Source organism: Triticum urartu, chromosome 3A, assembly GCF_056163025.1.
Source record: "Triticum urartu cultivar PI428250 chromosome 3A, HENAU_Tu73, whole genome shotgun sequence".
Classification (NCBI taxonomy): domain Eukaryota; kingdom Viridiplantae; phylum Streptophyta; class Magnoliopsida; order Poales; family Poaceae; genus Triticum; species Triticum urartu.
Window position 1 is genome coordinate 666954580 of NC_141875.1, and position 16752 is coordinate 666971331.

Sequence of the window (16752 nt, forward strand, 5' to 3'; positions counted from 1 at the left end):
TATTTGGCCTCACATTGTGTGATAAATGTTGGGAGGGAGAGTCACGCGGTGGGCACACCATCGTAACCATAAGGACAACTCCACCACGCGACCTCAAACGGAGGTCCGATTGGGCTGGATTTTGTTCCTTTGGGTAGGACGATTGGGTCGTGTCCGGGCATGTCCTGAAATGTGGTGGTCGTGCGCCCAGCGCGCGGCCGCATCCTTTGGACCCATCTTGTCCGCGTTCATATTAAAAAGAGAACAACGTTTCAAATACCAACGGCCCTAGTTCAGGCCAGCGGCCTAGTTCACGCCTTGGCGGGGAAAGCCAAGCAACATATGTCAAGCATGAGGAGGGCGTGCGCTTTGTTGACGATGTCCTCCTTCTCGTCGACCGTGGCCTTGCGCCGCGTGGCCTCCATCGCATCGCGCTCGGGGCATTGACCTTGACGACCGCCCTCCGGTTCCTCCTCTTCGCCGATTCCGCGTCCAACTTGGCGATCTCCTCCGGCGTGCACTCTGACCGCGGCGAACTTGGCCGCCGCGGCATTGACCTTGACGACCGCCCTCCGGTTCCTCCTCTTCGCCGATTCCGCGTCCAACTTGGCGATCTCCTCCGGCGTGCACTCTGACCGCGGCGAACTTGGCCGCCGCGGCATTGACCTTGACGACCGCCCTCCGGTTCCTCCTCTTCGCCGATTCCGCGTCCAACTTGGCGATCTCCTCCGGCGTGCACTCTGACCGCGGCGAACTTGGCCGCCGCGGCATTGACCTTGACGACCGCCCTCCGGTTCCTCCTCTTCGCCGATTCCGCGTCCAACTTGGCGATCTCCTCCGGCGTGCACTCTGACCGCGGCGAACTTGGCCGCCGCGGCATTGACCTTGACGACCGCCCTCCGGTTCCTCCTCTTCGCCGATTCCGCGTCCAACTTGGCGATCTCCTCCGGCGTGCACTCTGACCGCGGCGAACTTGGCCGCCGCGGCATTGACCTTGACGACCGCCCTCCGGTTCCTCCTCTTCGCCGATTCCGCGTCCAACTTGGCGATCTCCTCCGGCGTGCACTCTGACCGCGGCGAACTTGGCCGCCGCGGCATTGACCTTGACGACCGCCCTCCGGTTCCTCCTCTTCGCCGATTCCGCGTCCAACTTGGCGATCTCCTCCGGCGTGCACTCTGACCGCGGCGAACTTGGCCGCCGCGGCATTGACCTTGACGACCGCCCTCCGGTTCCTCCTCTTCGCCGATTCCGCGTCCAACTTGGCGATCTCCTCCGGCGTGCACTCTGACCGCGGCGAACTTGGCCGCCGCGGCATTGACCTTGACGACCGCCCTCCGGTTCCTCCTCTTCGCCGATTCCGCGTCCAACTTGGCGATCTCCTCCGGCGTGCACTCTGACCGCGGCGAACTTGGCCGCCGCGGCATTGACCTTGACGACCGCCCTCCGGTTCCTCCTCTTCGCCGATTCCGCGTCCAACTTGGCGATCTCCTCCGGCGTGCACTCTGACCGCGGCGAACTTGGCCGCCGCGGCATTGACCTTGACGACCGCCCTCCGGTTCCTCCTCTTCGCCGATTCCGCGTCCAACTTGGCGATCTCCTCCGGCGTGCACTCTGACCGCGGCGAACTTGGCCGCCGCGGCATTGACCTTGACGACCGCCCTCCGGTTCCTCCTCTTCGCCGATTCCGCGTCCAACTTGGCGATCTCCTCCGGCGTGCACTCTGACCGCGGCGAACTTGGCCGCCGCGGCATTGACCTTGACGACCGCCCTCCGGTTCCTCCTCTTCGCCGATTCCGCGTCCAACTTGGCGATCTCCTCCGGCGTGCACTCTGACCGCGGCGAACTTGGCCGCCGCGGCATTGACCTTGACGACCGCCCTCCGGTTCCTCCTCTTCGCCGATTCCGCGTCCAACTTGGCGATCTCCTCCGGCGTGCACTCTGACCGCGGCGAACTTGGCCGCCGCGGCATTGACCTTGACGACCGCCCTCCGGTTCCTCCTCTTCGCCGATTCCGCGTCCAACTTGGCGATCTCCTCCGGCGTGCACTCTGACCGCGGCGAACTTGGCCGCCGCGGCATTGACCTTGACGACCGCCCTCCGGTTCCTCCTCTTCGCCGATTCCGCGTCCAACTTGGCGATCTCCTCCGGCGTGCACTCTGACCGCGGCGAACTTGGCCGCCGCGGCATTGACCTTGACGACCGCCCTCCGGTTCCTCCTCTTCGCCGATTCCGCGTCCAACTTGGCGATCTCCTCCGGCGTGCACTCTGACCGCGGCGAACTTGGCCGCCGCGGCATTGACCTTGACGACCGCCCTCCGGTTCCTCCTCTTCGCCGATTCCGCGTCCAACTTGGCGATCTCCTCCGGCGTGCACTCTGACCGCGGCGAACTTGGCCGCCGCGGCATTGACCTTGACGACCGCCCTCCGGTTCCTCCTCTTCGCCGATTCCGCGTCCAACTTGGCGATCTCCTCCGGCGTGCACTCTGACCGCGGCGAACTTGGCCGCCGCGGCATTGACCTTGACGACCGCCCTCCGGTTCCTCCTCTTCGCCGATTCCGCGTCCAACTTGGCGATCTCCTCCGGCGTGCACTCTGACCGCGGCGAACTTGGCCGCCGCGGCATTGACCTTGACGACCGCCCTCCGGTTCCTCCTCTTCGCCGATTCCGCGTCCAACTTGGCGATCTCCTCCGGCGTGCACTCTGACCGCGGCGAACTTGGCCGCCGCGGCATTGACCTTGACGACCGCCCTCCGGTTCCTCCTCTTCGCCGATTCCGCGTCCAACTTGGCGATCTCCTCCGGCGTGCACTCTGACCGCGGCGAACTTGGCCGCCGCGGCATTGACCTTGACGACCGCCCTCCGGTTCCTCCTCTTCGCCGATTCCGCGTCCAACTTGGCGATCTCCTCCGGCGTGCACTCTGACCGCGGCGAACTTGGCCGCCGCGGCATTGACCTTGACGACCGCCCTCCGGTTCCTCCTCTTCGCCGATTCCGCGTCCAACTTGGCGATCTCCTCCGGCGTGCACTCTGACCGCGGCGAACTTGGCCGCCGCGGCATTGACCTTGACGACCGCCCTCCGGTTCCTCCTCTTCGCCGATTCCGCGTCCAACTTGGCGATCTCCTCCGGCGTGCACTCTGACCGCGGCGAACTTGGCCGCCGCGGCATTGACCTTGACGACCGCCCTCCGGTTCCTCCTCTTCGCCGATTCCGCGTCCAACTTGGCGATCTCCTCCGGCGTGCACTCTGACCGCGGCGAACTTGGCCGCCGCGGCATTGACCTTGACGACCGCCCTCCGGTTCCTCCTCTTCGCCGATTCCGCGTCCAACTTGGCGATCTCCTCCGGCGTGCACTCTGACCGCGGCGAACTTGGCCGCCGCGGCATTGACCTTGACGACCGCCCTCCGGTTCCTCCTCTTCGCCGATTCCGCGTCCAACTTGGCGATCTCCTCCGGCGTGCACTCTGACCGCGGCGAACTTGGCCGCCGCGGCATTGACCTTGACGACCGCCCTCCGGTTCCTCCTCTTCGCCGATTCCGCGTCCAACTTGGCGATCTCCTCCGGCGTGCACTCTGACCGCGGCGAACTTGGCCGCCGCGGCATTGACCTTGACGACCGCCCTCCGGTTCCTCCTCTTCGCCGATTCCGCGTCCAACTTGGCGATCTCCTCCGGCGTGCACTCTGACCGCGGCGAACTTGGCCGCCGCGGCATTGACCTTGACGACCGCCCTCCGGTTCCTCCTCTTCGCCGATTCCGCGTCCAACTTGGCGATCTCCTCCGGCGTGCACTCTGACCGCGGCGAACTTGGCCGCCGCGGCATTGACCTTGACGACCGCCCTCCGGTTCCTCCTCTTCGCCGATTCCGCGTCCAACTTGGCGATCTCCTCCGGCGTGCACTCTGACCGCGGCGAACTTGGCCGCCGCGGCATTGACCTTGACGACCGCCCTCCGGTTCCTCCTCTTCGCCGATTCCGCGTCCAACTTGGCGATCTCCTCCGGCGTGCACTCTGACCGCGGCGAACTTGGCCGCCGCGGCATTGACCTTGACGACCGCCCTCCGGTTCCTCCTCTTCGCCGATTCCGCGTCCAACTTGGCGATCTCCTCCGGCGTGCACTCTGACCGCGGCGAACTTGGCCGCCGCGGCATTGACCTTGACGACCGCCCTCCGGTTCCTCCTCTTCGCCGATTCCGCGTCCAACTTGGCGATCTCCTCCGGCGTGCACTCTGACCGCGGCGAACTTGGCCGCCGCGGCATTGACCTTGACGACCGCCCTCCGGTTCCTCCTCTTCGCCGATTCCGCGTCCAACTTGGCGATCTCCTCCGGCGTGCACTCTGACCGCGGCGAACTTGGCCGCCGCGGCATTGACCTTGACGACCGCCCTCCGGTTCCTCCTCTTCGCCGATTCCGCGTCCAACTTGGCGATCTCCTCCGGCGTGCACTCTGACCGCGGCGAACTTGGCCGCCGCGGCATTGACCTTGACGACCGCCCTCCGGTTCCTCCTCTTCGCCGATTCCGCGTCCAACTTGGCGATCTCCTCCGGCGTGCACTCTGACCGCGGCGAACTTGGCCGCCGCGGCATTGACCTTGACGACCGCCCTCCGGTTCCTCCTCTTCGCCGATTCCGCGTCCAACTTGGCGATCTCCTCCGGCGTGCACTCTGACCGCGGCGAACTTGGCCGCCGCGGCATTGACCTTGACGACCGCCCTCCGGTTCCTCCTCTTCGCCGATTCCGCGTCCAACTTGGCGATCTCCTCCGGCGTGCACTCTGACCGCGGCGAACTTGGCCGCCGCGGCATTGACCTTGACGACCGCCCTCCGGTTCCTCCTCTTCGCCGATTCCGCGTCCAACTTGGCGATCTCCTCCGGCGTGCACTCTGACCGCGGCGAACTTGGCCGCCGCGGCATTGACCTTGACGACCGCCCTCCGGTTCCTCCTCTTCGCCGATTCCGCGTCCAACTTGGCGATCTCCTCCGGCGTGCACTCTGACCGCGGCGAACTTGGCCGCCGCGGCATTGACCTTGACGACCGCCCTCCGGTTCCTCCTCTTCGCCGATTCCGCGTCCAACTTGGCGATCTCCTCCGGCGTGCACTCTGACCGCGGCGAACTTGGCCGCCGCGGCATTGACCTTGACGACCGCCCTCCGGTTCCTCCTCTTCGCCGATTCCGCGTCCAACTTGGCGATCTCCTCCGGCGTGCACTCTGACCGCGGCGAACTTGGCCGCCGCGGCATTGACCTTGACGACCGCCCTCCGGTTCCTCCTCTTCGCCGATTCCGCGTCCAACTTGGCGATCTCCTCCGGCGTGCACTCTGACCGCGGCGAACTTGGCCGCCGCGGCATTGACCTTGACGACCGCCCTCCGGTTCCTCCTCTTCGCCGATTCCGCGTCCAACTTGGCGATCTCCTCCGGCGTGCACTCTGACCGCGGCGAACTTGGCCGCCGCGGCATTGACCTTGACGACCGCCCTCCGGTTCCTCCTCTTCGCCGATTCCGCGTCCAACTTGGCGATCTCCTCCGGCGTGCACTCTGACCGCGGCGAACTTGGCCGCCGCGGCATTGACCTTGACGACCGCCCTCCGGTTCCTCCTCTTCGCCGATTCCGCGTCCAACTTGGCGATCTCCTCCGGCGTGCACTCTGACCGCGGCGACCTTGGCCGCCGCGGCATTGACCTTGACGACCGCCCTCCGGTTCCTCCTCTTCGCCGATTCCGCGTCCAACTTGGCGATCTCCTCCGGCGTGCACTCTGACCGCGGCGACCTTGGCCGCCGCGGCATTGACCTTGACGACCGCCCTCCGGTTCCTCCTCTTCGCCGATTCCGCGTCCAACTTGGCGATCTCCTCCGGCGTGCACTCTGACCGCGGCGACCTTGGCCGCCGCGGCATTGACCTTGACGACCGCCCTCCGGTTCCTCCTCTTCGCCGATTCCGCGTCCAACTTGGCGATCTCCTCCGGCGTGCACTCTGACCGCGGCGAACTTGGCCGCCGCGGCATTGACCTTGACGACCGCCCTCCGGTTCCTCCTCTTCGCCGATTCCGCGTCCAACTTGGCGATCTCCTCCGGCGTGCACTCTGACCGCGGCGAACTTGGCCGCCGCGGCATTGACCTTGACGACCGCCCTCCGGTTCCTCCTCTTCGCCGATTCCGCGTCCAACTTGGCGATCTCCTCCGGCGTGCACTCTGACCGCGGCGAACTTGGCCGCCGCGGCATTGACCTTGACGACCGCCCTCCGGTTCCTCCTCTTCGCCGATTCCGCGTCCAACTTGGCGATCTCCTCCGGCGTGCACTCTGACCGCGGCGAACTTGGCCGCCGCGGCATTGACCTTGACGACCGCCCTCCGGTTCCTCCTCTTCGCCGATTCCGCGTCCAACTTGGCGATCTCCTCCGGCGTGCACTCTGACCGCGGCGAACTTGGCCGCCGCGGCATTGACCTTGACGACCGCCCTCCGGTTCCTCCTCTTCGCCGATTCCGCGTCCAACTTGGCGATCTCCTCCGGCGTGCACTCTGACCGCGGCGAACTTGGCCGCCGCGGCATTGACCTTGACGACCGCCCTCCGGTTCCTCCTCTTCGCCGATTCCGCGTCCAACTTGGCGATCTCCTCCGGCGTGCACTCTGACCGCGGCGAACTTGGCCGCCGCGGCATTGACCTTGACGACCGCCCTCCGGTTCCTCCTCTTCGCCGATTCCGCGTCCAACTTGGCGATCTCCTCCGGCGTGCACTCTGACCGCGGCGAACTTGGCCGCCGCGGCATTGACCTTGACGACCGCCCTCCGGTTCCTCCTCTTCGCCGATTCCGCGTCCAACTTGGCGATCTCCTCCGGCGTGCACTCTGACCGCGGCGAACTTGGCCGCCGCGGCATTGACCTTGACGACCGCCCTCCGGTTCCTCCTCTTCGCCGATTCCGCGTCCAACTTGGCGATCTCCTCCGGCGTGCACTCTGACCGCGGCGAACTTGGCCGCCGCGGCATTGACCTTGACGACCGCCCTCCGGTTCCTCCTCTTCGCCGATTCCGCGTCCAACTTGGCGATCTCCTCCGGCGTGCACTCTGACCGCGGCGAACTTGGCCGCCGCGGCATTGACCTTGACGACCGCCCTCCGGTTCCTCCTCTTCGCCGATTCCGCGTCCAACTTGGCGATCTCCTCCGGCGTGCACTCTGACCGCGGCGAACTTGGCCGCCGCGGCATTGACCTTGACGACCGCCCTCCGGTTCCTCCTCTTCGCCGATTCCGCGTCCAACTTGGCGATCTCCTCCGGCGTGCACTCTGACCGCGGCGAACTTGGCCGCCGCGGCATTGACCTTGACGACCGCCCTCCGGTTCCTCCTCTTCGCCGATTCCGCGTCCAACTTGGCGATCTCCTCCGGCGTGCACTCTGACCGCGGCGAACTTGGCCGCCGCGGCATTGACCTTGACGACCGCCCTCCGGTTCCTCCTCTTCGCCGATTCCGCGTCCAACTTGGCGATCTCCTCCGGCGTGCACTCTGACCGCGGCGAACTTGGCCGCCGCGGCATTGACCTTGACGACCGCCCTCCGGTTCCTCCTCTTCGCCGATTCCGCGTCCAACTTGGCGATCTCCTCCGGCGTGCACTCTGACCGCGGCGAACTTGGCCGCCGCGGCATTGACCTTGACGACCGCCCTCCGGTTCCTCCTCTTCGCCGATTCCGCGTCCAACTTGGCGATCTCCTCCGGCGTGCACTCTGACCGCGGCGAACTTGGCCGCCGCGGCATTGACCTTGACGACCGCCCTCCGGTTCCTCCTCTTCGCCGATTCCGCGTCCAACTTGGCGATCTCCTCCGGCGTGCACTCTGACCGCGGCGAACTTGGCCGCCGCGGCATTGACCTTGACGACCGCCCTCCGGTTCCTCCTCTTCGCCGATTCCGCGTCCAACTTGGCGATCTCCTCCGGCGTGCACTCTGACCGCGGCGAACTTGGCCGCCGCGGCATTGACCTTGACGACCGCCCTCCGGTTCCTCCTCTTCGCCGATTCCGCGTCCAACTTGGCGATCTCCTCCGGCGTGCACTCTGACCGCGGCGAACTTGGCCGCCGCGGCATTGACCTTGACGACCGCCCTCCGGTTCCTCCTCTTCGCCGATTCCGCGTCCAACTTGGCGATCTCCTCCGGCGTGCACTCTGACCGCGGCGAACTTGGCCGCCGCGGCATTGACCTTGACGACCGCCCTCCGGTTCCTCCTCTTCGCCGATTCCGCGTCCAACTTGGCGATCTCCTCCGGCGTGCACTCTGACCGCGGCGAACTTGGCCGCCGCGGCATTGACCTTGACGACCGCCCTCCGGTTCCTCCTCTTCGCCGATTCCGCGTCCAACTTGGCGATCTCCTCCGGCGTGCACTCTGACCGCGGCGAACTTGGCCGCCGCGGCATTGACCTTGACGACCGCCCTCCGGTTCCTCCTCTTCGCCGATTCCGCGTCCAACTTGGCGATCTCCTCCGGCGTGCACTCTGACCGCGGCGAACTTGGCCGCCGCGGCATTGACCTTGACGACCGCCCTCCGGTTCCTCCTCTTCGCCGATTCCGCGTCCAACTTGGCGATCTCCTCCGGCGTGCACTCTGACCGCGGCGAACTTGGCCGCCGCGGCATTGACCTTGACGACCGCCCTCCGGTTCCTCCTCTTCGCCGATTCCGCGTCCAACTTGGCGATCTCCTCCGGCGTGCACTCTGACCGCGGCGAACTTGGCCGCCGCGGCATTGACCTTGACGACCGCCCTCCGGTTCCTCCTCTTCGCCGATTCCGCGTCCAACTTGGCGATCTCCTCCGGCGTGCACTCTGACCGCGGCGAACTTGGCCGCCGCGGCATTGACCTTGACGACCGCCCTCCGGTTCCTCCTCTTCGCCGATTCCGCGTCCAACTTGGCGATCTCCTCCGGCGTGCACTCTGACCGCGGCGAACTTGGCCGCCGCGGCATTGACCTTGACGACCGCCCTCCGGTTCCTCCTCTTCGCCGATTCCGCGTCCAACTTGGCGATCTCCTCCGGCGTGCACTCTGACCGCGGCGAACTTGGCCGCCGCGGCATTGACCTTGACGACCGCCCTCCGGTTCCTCCTCTTCGCCGATTCCGCGTCCAACTTGGCGATCTCCTCCGGCGTGCACTCTGACCGCGGCGAACTTGGCCGCCGCGGCATTGACCTTGACGACCGCCCTCCGGTTCCTCCTCTTCGCCGATTCCGCGTCCAACTTGGCGATCTCCTCCGGCGTGCACTCTGACCGCGGCGAACTTGGCCGCCGCGGCATTGACCTTGACGACCGCCCTCCGGTTCCTCCTCTTCGCCGATTCCGCGTCCAACTTGGCGATCTCCTCCGGCGTGCACTCTGACCGCGGCGAACTTGGCCGCCGCGGCATTGACCTTGACGACCGCCCTCCGGTTCCTCCTCTTCGCCGATTCCGCGTCCAACTTGGCGATCTCCTCCGGCGTGCACTCTGACCGCGGCGAACTTGGCCGCCGCGGCATTGACCTTGACGACCGCCCTCCGGTTCCTCCTCTTCGCCGATTCCGCGTCCAACTTGGCGATCTCCTCCGGCGTGCACTCTGACCGCGGCGAACTTGGCCGCCGCGGCATTGACCTTGACGACCGCCCTCCGGTTCCTCCTCTTCGCCGATTCCGCGTCCAACTTGGCGATCTCCTCCGGCGTGCACTCTGACCGCGGCGAACTTGGCCGCCGCGGCATTGACCTTGACGACCGCCCTCCGGTTCCTCCTCTTCGCCGATTCCGCGTCCAACTTGGCGATCTCCTCCGGCGTGCACTCTGACCGCGGCGAACTTGGCCGCCGCGGCATTGACCTTGACGACCGCCCTCCGGTTCCTCCTCTTCGCCGATTCCGCGTCCAACTTGGCGATCTCCTCCGGCGTGCACTCTGACCGCGGCGAACTTGGCCGCCGCGGCATTGACCTTGACGACCGCCCTCCGGTTCCTCCTCTTCGCCGATTCCGCGTCCAACTTGGCGATCTCCTCCGGCGTGCACTCTGACCGCGGCGAACTTGGCCGCCGCGGCATTGACCTTGACGACCGCCCTCCGGTTCCTCCTCTTCGCCGATTCCGCGTCCAACTTGGCGATCTCCTCCGGCGTGCACTCTGACCGCGGCGAACTTGGCCGCCGCGGCATTGACCTTGACGACCGCCCTCCGGTTCCTCCTCCGCGAACTTGGACGTGAGAGGGTTTGGGGAAATGGCGCCAAATGGGGCGCGGGGCGCGCGGGGGGTGGGGGGTGGGGGATTGCTTTGTGCTATCGACAGGCAGGCCAGGGGAGGACAAGCGCGCTCCCGTCCGCGCGTTGTCCGTTTCACCCCAAAATCAGTGCAAACTTGGGTCGGGGATGGATCGAAAGCGGATAGAAAACGAACAAAAGTCTATTTGCTCCCGTGCGCTGGGCGTATGGTTTGTCTCTTTTACCCCAAACGGACGGAGCCGGACAGGATATGGTCGCGCGGTGGAGTTGGCCTTAGAGCATCTACTACCACATACTCAAAATTGACCCCTTGTATGTCCGTGAACAAGGCTCAGGTACACCTCATTTCTTCGCCGTTGCAATCATAAATATCAACCTTCTTTTCATACTACACTATGCAACGTAAAATTAAGCTACGTATATTACATAATACATAGATCAAACTACCCTAGTACTACTCATCGTCCGAGATGTTGGAGACTTTCGTATCAGAGGTGTTGGACATACCGACGTCCTAGTCGTTGGCCGTGGCCCGCAACTCCGGCTCCTCATCGGACTACACGTCCACGAAGAGTTCCTCAAGATCATCCACATTCGCCTCACGGAGGTAGTGGCGGCTTGCATGACCTCGACCTTTGACTGGGTAAACTCGAGGACCGCATGTTGCTCTGTCGCCTCCTCTGCTTAGGCGACCTCGAACTCGGCCAATGCATCGTTGATGGCGAATCCAGCTGCAGGAGGTGCCGGATCTGCTTGCCTTCTGTTGAGAAGTGTAGCAGAAAACAAAATAGATACGCAAGAGACGTTGTGTCCAGCAACATCAACACCTCTTGATCGCCAATCAGTCGTAGTAAGGGCACTGTACGGGAAGTTGTCTAGCCTGTGGTGGCCAATTTGGATATTGACATGACTTGTTCATCCTTTGAATCCGAGTCTTGAACGTCCTGGCCCTTGTCTTCTGCCTGAAGAAGATGGAGCAATTCTTTGACAACGTGTAATTGGACCAAGTGTACTGATGGCCTTGCCCCCATAGATCTCGGGCTCGGTGATAATTGCATAGCACCACAACGATGTCCTTGTTGCGTCCTGGATCAAGGCGTCGGTCGGCAGTCCGACACTCCTCCACGCCTCTTTGATCCTCTGCCTCTGCTGGAGGAACGGGCAGAAGATTTTGCGGTGGAGGTGCAGCCATGGCCAGCAATGGTCGTGTTGGTGGTTGCACGTGCGCTTGCTCCTGGCGCGTGTATTCTCATGGCAGCCAACAACTCTCTTGCAATGTAGCTACGGAAAATGCAGAGTCCAAGTCCTAAGGACAATGCAATAGAACTCCTGCAACCACGAGGGAATTTATGAGATAATTCTTGGGCAGGAGGTAATAGATGGATTTACAGACAATTGTTTATACTACAACTCTTCATGGGAGGTCAATGGTAATAGATGGATTTACATTGTTTATACTACAAGAACATGGGTAAAAGCATGAGAGCATGATTCTAGCCGATGATTGTAGCATAGATGGATTTGCTTGTATCACTAATCTCTGCCTAACAGTCCTCTGCATTGTCAACATATTACAGTTTCAGAAAATCAAAGATGGCTTATTGTGTTTATGTTGAGCCTAAGGGCTATTGCAACCATGATGTATAGAACGGTATTGTAACAGTCCTGATGCTTATTAGTTTATTTATGTTTGGATTGATATATCGCGGCTGCGGGGTGCCTCAAGGGGGCGCGACAGCGTGATACGCCACATTGCCACCTTGGACATGATGTCAGCATGCACACATTGCAAAGGCATCAAGGTTTGCACGCAGACCAAACGAAAAGGAGTCCATCGCATGATGAGGCGAGACGCCATGTTGTGTGTCCTTCTTCTCTTTTTTCTCATGCATGCATATAGAGAGTACTAAATTAACAAGACGACTTGCTTGTAGGTCGTTTCACATGTAATGTACAAGAATGACATTTCATAACGGAATTTAGATGCAGCATGTCATGAAAAAATGTTGAAAAGAGAATGATAAAGGCAGTAACTAAATTACTGTGATCCTGATAGTTGTGAGATGTTTTAATCCGGATACGATGCCATACCACAAACTACAGGGAAGTTGTCAAAAAAATAGCAGCACTGCATCTTCATAGCATCAGTACATCAAACTTGCATATAGTACTCTGGTTTCACACCACAAAAAGAGGCCAAAACAGCAGTATCATCACATGATTGTAACATCACAGCATAAATGCTTGCGTATAGATGTTTACATCACAAAAATATGGATAAAAGCATGGTGCGTGATTCTAGCTGATGATTTGTAGCTTGCTAGCAACGGAAGATGACTCAGCTGGCATTGGATTTGCTTGGAACACTGCCTAACAGTCCTCTGCCTCGTGAACAGTTTCAGAAAATCAAAGATGGCTTACTACACGCATCAGACTGGATACAAGTTTATATTTCTGGAAAGTTGGATCAGACTGTGGATGATCATAAGCTAATGGACGTGCTAATCATAAGCTAACAATGTGCTATTCATAAGTTAACAAATATGACATTCCAGATTATTAACTACTCCCTCTGTAAACAATTATGGGATGTTTTAGAGACAGACTTGATACAAGTCTCTAAAATGTCTTTTGTTTGTTTACAGAGATTGTACTTATGTATGAATTCTTCCCCCATGGTCCCATAGGCTATACTAATTCTGCTTCACCTCTGCACCATAGATCTCATCAGGTGCGTCCCTTGTAGCTTTTTGAAGCTTAGTCATGCTTCTGCTTGGGATCATGTTGAAATGCTTTTCCACCTTTCTTTTCTTCTCTTCTTACACACATTCTGCACAATTCCAACACACAAGCAAATGATGACACCAATGCCCTCCTGGGTGGCTAGAGCTTCCAGTAGACGCCGGCCCGGTGGAGGAGGCCGGCGAGGAGCGCCCAGAGCAGGATCTGCGCGACGAGGACGTAGAGGAGGATGCCCACCCTCTCCGAGTGCCACACCTGGACGAACACGTGCTTCCTCACCCAGTAAACCTGCAGCAGTGACAGAATTTCTCAGAGTGGGCTGAAGCCCGAAGGCGGTCGATCGATGACAGGTAGGTTCTATGCAGTTACCAGTGTGTTGTTGGTCCCGTCGTAGTACCAGCCGTTGAGGAAGCCCTCGAAGATGCCCGCCGCTGCCATCACGTACACCAGCATCGCGTTCATGCCGACCCACCGCAGCGGCGCAAAGACATAGCGCAGGCGCACGACGTCCACCTGGGGAAGCCACCAGGTTTCAACAATGTTGTCGTCGACGATGCTCAGGATGTCAGCCATGGAAGGTCACATACACTCAGGATCGAAGTGGACTCATGGAATGTCATATGGGTATGCCTAACTTATTCTAGGTGGAGTGGAGGATCTGAATGTTCTATTTATTTTTCTACTGATGTTCAATTGTTCATTCACACGCCAATTTCAGAAATAAAACTAGTTCTGTAAAATTGAGAGGGACTTACAAGGAAGTAAAGCATGGAGAAGACGATGCCAGCGGCACCGGCGGTCACGCAGATGTAACTGAGTGTGTACAGCTGTTTGTTCAGAGGAATCGCTGCAACGAAATGCGGAAGAGCAAACTTTGTTGAATCGTATTCAGACATGTATGAGTTCTAACTTTTTTTCGATGAATGTGTATTGTGTACTCTGGTTACCATGAGAGAAGTGCAGAATGATTCCGAGGAGGAGGAGAGCTACGCCCATGGTGACCCACTGCTTTAGCCTGTCCATATGACTCTGAAATTGCATGCAGGAACAGTAAATAATCAGCAGCCTAATCCGCACCAACAGAAAAAGCCTGACATGTTAGGCAAAATCACCTTCATATGAACAAGCAGGTGCCCGTAGTGTACGCCGATGATCGTACTTAACACCGCTGAAAATGAGCTGCAAAAAATTATCAAGGAACAGTGTCAACAATGAACTATATATTACATCAGATGATCAGAAACCCCACCATTGACATGTAACAAAAAATACTACCCTTACCTTAGTAACCCTTCAGGTTCAAATGGAGAGGCGCACCATGCCGGGGCGTCCCTTTTGAAAGGCCCCTCATGTGGAGAATCATCAGTACAGTCCTGCGTAAACCAACCAGTGCATAAGTTGGCTGCTAGAAGTTTGAAAATAACTGCGAAGAACAGCACGATGATGCTCTGTTGTCTGAAAAGTGAAAGCACGCACCCTGTGCCTTCTCCATGCAGGTTTCTGGTACAGGTGATTGATGCCGAGAATTTTACGGTCGATGTAACCTACAGCATTGCAAGGAGGGCTCAGATTTCCCCTTGTGCCACATGTCACCTGAACATTAGGCAACATTGTAAATGAGTTTGAACTATCACAAAAGTACTTTGATTGTACAGCTGCAAAATAATTAACACTGACAGGAAAAGAAATTGAGTGATTGATTTGCATACTGAAATCACTTTAGTATCACTGAACTAACATGAAAACCTGATCCTACTAAAAACTCTTTTTTTTTCGCCAGCAAGCCTACAAAGAACTCAGTTATATGGTTGCTGCTGAGAACTTGAAATATAGTTTTTCAGTTTGTCACGGCAAGAACCGATGAAGAACAGAAGAAAGCTTGCATTAAAATCTTGTTTTCAGTGGATTGCTACAGAAGAAGGGAGGTACCTATAGGAACTTGTAATTAACTAACTAAGTACTCCCTCCGTTCCATAATAGATGACTCAAGTTTGTACTAAATTTAGTATAAAGTTGAGTCATCTATTTTGGAACGGAGGGAGTATGCCATTCATTGTTTTTATGGATCATAAGAAAAATCGCAAGAAATTCACGAAAAAAAAGGTAAAATGACAGAGTTTGAGTAGTTTCATACTGTCAAAACTTTGCCGTAGTTTGGACTGTCGACATTTCGCACCGTGAACTCCCAGTCCGGAACGTAAATCCCATAAACAAGGGACAAGTAGATCAGCAAAATGCAACATGCGACAATCCTTGTAGATACACAGATGCCACAGTTAGTATGTGAAATCTGCAATGCTTCACAATTCAGATGACATCAGAAGGTCTTGCATATGCATATACATATATACCATTGGGACAGATACAGCCTGAAAATTGAGAAGAAGCCTGAACTTGACTGGTCCTGAACCCTCGCGTCTTTCGTCGCAATCTCTATGACTGCGACAACCAAGTATGCAAGGGCAATCCTCTGGAGAAGCAAAGACATACTCATTCTCTGGTATGTGCATACATTCTTTTCAAGTACAATGGAAATTTGCGCAGTCTGGTACCTGGAGGATACCACACCATCTTATGTGCTTCATGTCAACTCCATAGGTTAGTTCATCTGGAGCATGGGAGTAACCACCTGAATATGGTGACACATTGCTGATGTTTAGAATTTCCTCTTTGCAGAGAGGGAAACTTCAGGTTCTGTCGGCGGTCCTAAATGGTGCTTCGTGACCAAATGTCGATACACAGAGGCATTTCGATAACAGCGAACTCAAAGAGCTAACTGGGATGTAAAATCAGTAAGTGTAACCTTGCAGCAAGATCCCCCAGAAGAGCAGCTTCAGTGTTCTTATGACCACTCTCCTGACGGCCCGACCGCGATCCGGAATTCTCTGCAAATTTGTTCGAACGCGAAGTTAAGAACCAGGAATGGTTGCCCGCAAAATGGAAAAGAAAAATAAGAAAACGAATGGTGCCATGCTGCCATGAACCTATGTGCAAGGAGAAATCTGGAAATTCAGCTAGTCATTGCAGTCTGAAACAACAGCGACGAACTACGTGCTAGAATTGAGAGTAAAATGGAGCACCTTGAGGGAGAGGGGGATGGCCATGCCGACGATGAAGAGGAAGAAGGGCATGACGAAGTCGGCGAGGTTGCAGCCGTGCCACGGCGCGTGCCCGATGACCGGCCACTCGCCGCCGGCGCCGTCCACCAGTATCATCAGCTGCAGCACCAAAACGAACACGCACGGTTGGAACTTGGATCAGACGGACACGAAACTTTGTGGCAGAGGAATTAAGCAGGCGGTGGGAGGGCCGGGCCACGTACTGCGACGGTGAGGCCACGGAAGACGTCGAGGGAGGCGACGCGCCTGTTGCTGCCCCTGCGAGGCGCCTTCTTCTCGCCGTCGTCGTGATCATCCGCCGCCTCGTGGGCCGGTGAAGGAGCACGGTGCCGGTCAGGGTCCTCCTCGGCGCCGGCGGCCGCGGCCGCGCCATGCCGCTTGGCGACGCTCTGCCCCCCGTCCATCAAGAATCAAGACGCGACGCACAACGCAAGCAGGGACATGCGTCGCCGCCGCTGCTGCGTGAATGCGGAGGGAGACAGGAGATATGGGGGAGAGGAGGAGGATTCCGATTCCCGGAAGCAAGCAAGCACCAGCTGGTCACTCTCGCGTGGATCACTCGCTCGCTCACCGGACAGCGACGCGTTTGGATCGGAGCTGGCTCAAAGATTGGACGCACGCGGAGCTGCTCTTATCCCTCGTCGTCGTTTTCGATGGAAGCTACGCTGCCTACCTACGGGTCAAAGTTTTCTCCGGCGAGGCA

At 59.0% G+C, this 16752-nt stretch overlaps 1 protein-coding gene across 2 annotated transcripts; it reads right to left on the minus strand.

The window, feature by feature from the left end:
• Window positions 1-12379: 12379 nt before the first annotated feature.
• LOC147981266 (heparan-alpha-glucosaminide N-acetyltransferase-like protein (DUF1624)) lies at window positions 12380-16549 on the minus strand. 2 transcript variants are annotated; one of them, XM_087513917.1, is made up of 14 exons: window positions 16253-16549; window positions 16011-16148; window positions 15734-15815; window positions 15483-15559; window positions 15282-15400; window positions 15065-15182; window positions 14407-14523; window positions 14212-14303; window positions 14043-14109; window positions 13878-13959; window positions 13686-13777; window positions 13300-13443; window positions 13054-13218; window positions 12380-12989 (listed from the first exon to the last, which is right to left on the minus strand). In XM_087513917.1, the coding sequence occupies exons 1-13, from the start codon at window positions 16451-16453 to the stop codon at window positions 13072-13074; spliced, it is 1476 nt and encodes a 491-aa protein (XP_087370043.1). In that variant the 5' UTR covers window positions 16454-16549; the 3' UTR covers window positions 12380-12989; window positions 13054-13071. The 2 variants fall into 2 exon arrangements, with proteins under 2 accessions (XP_087370043.1, XP_087370042.1); XM_087513916.1 differs by having other exon boundaries at window positions 12380-13218; window positions 16253-16548.
• Between the last annotated feature and the right edge of the window lie 203 nt (window positions 16550-16752).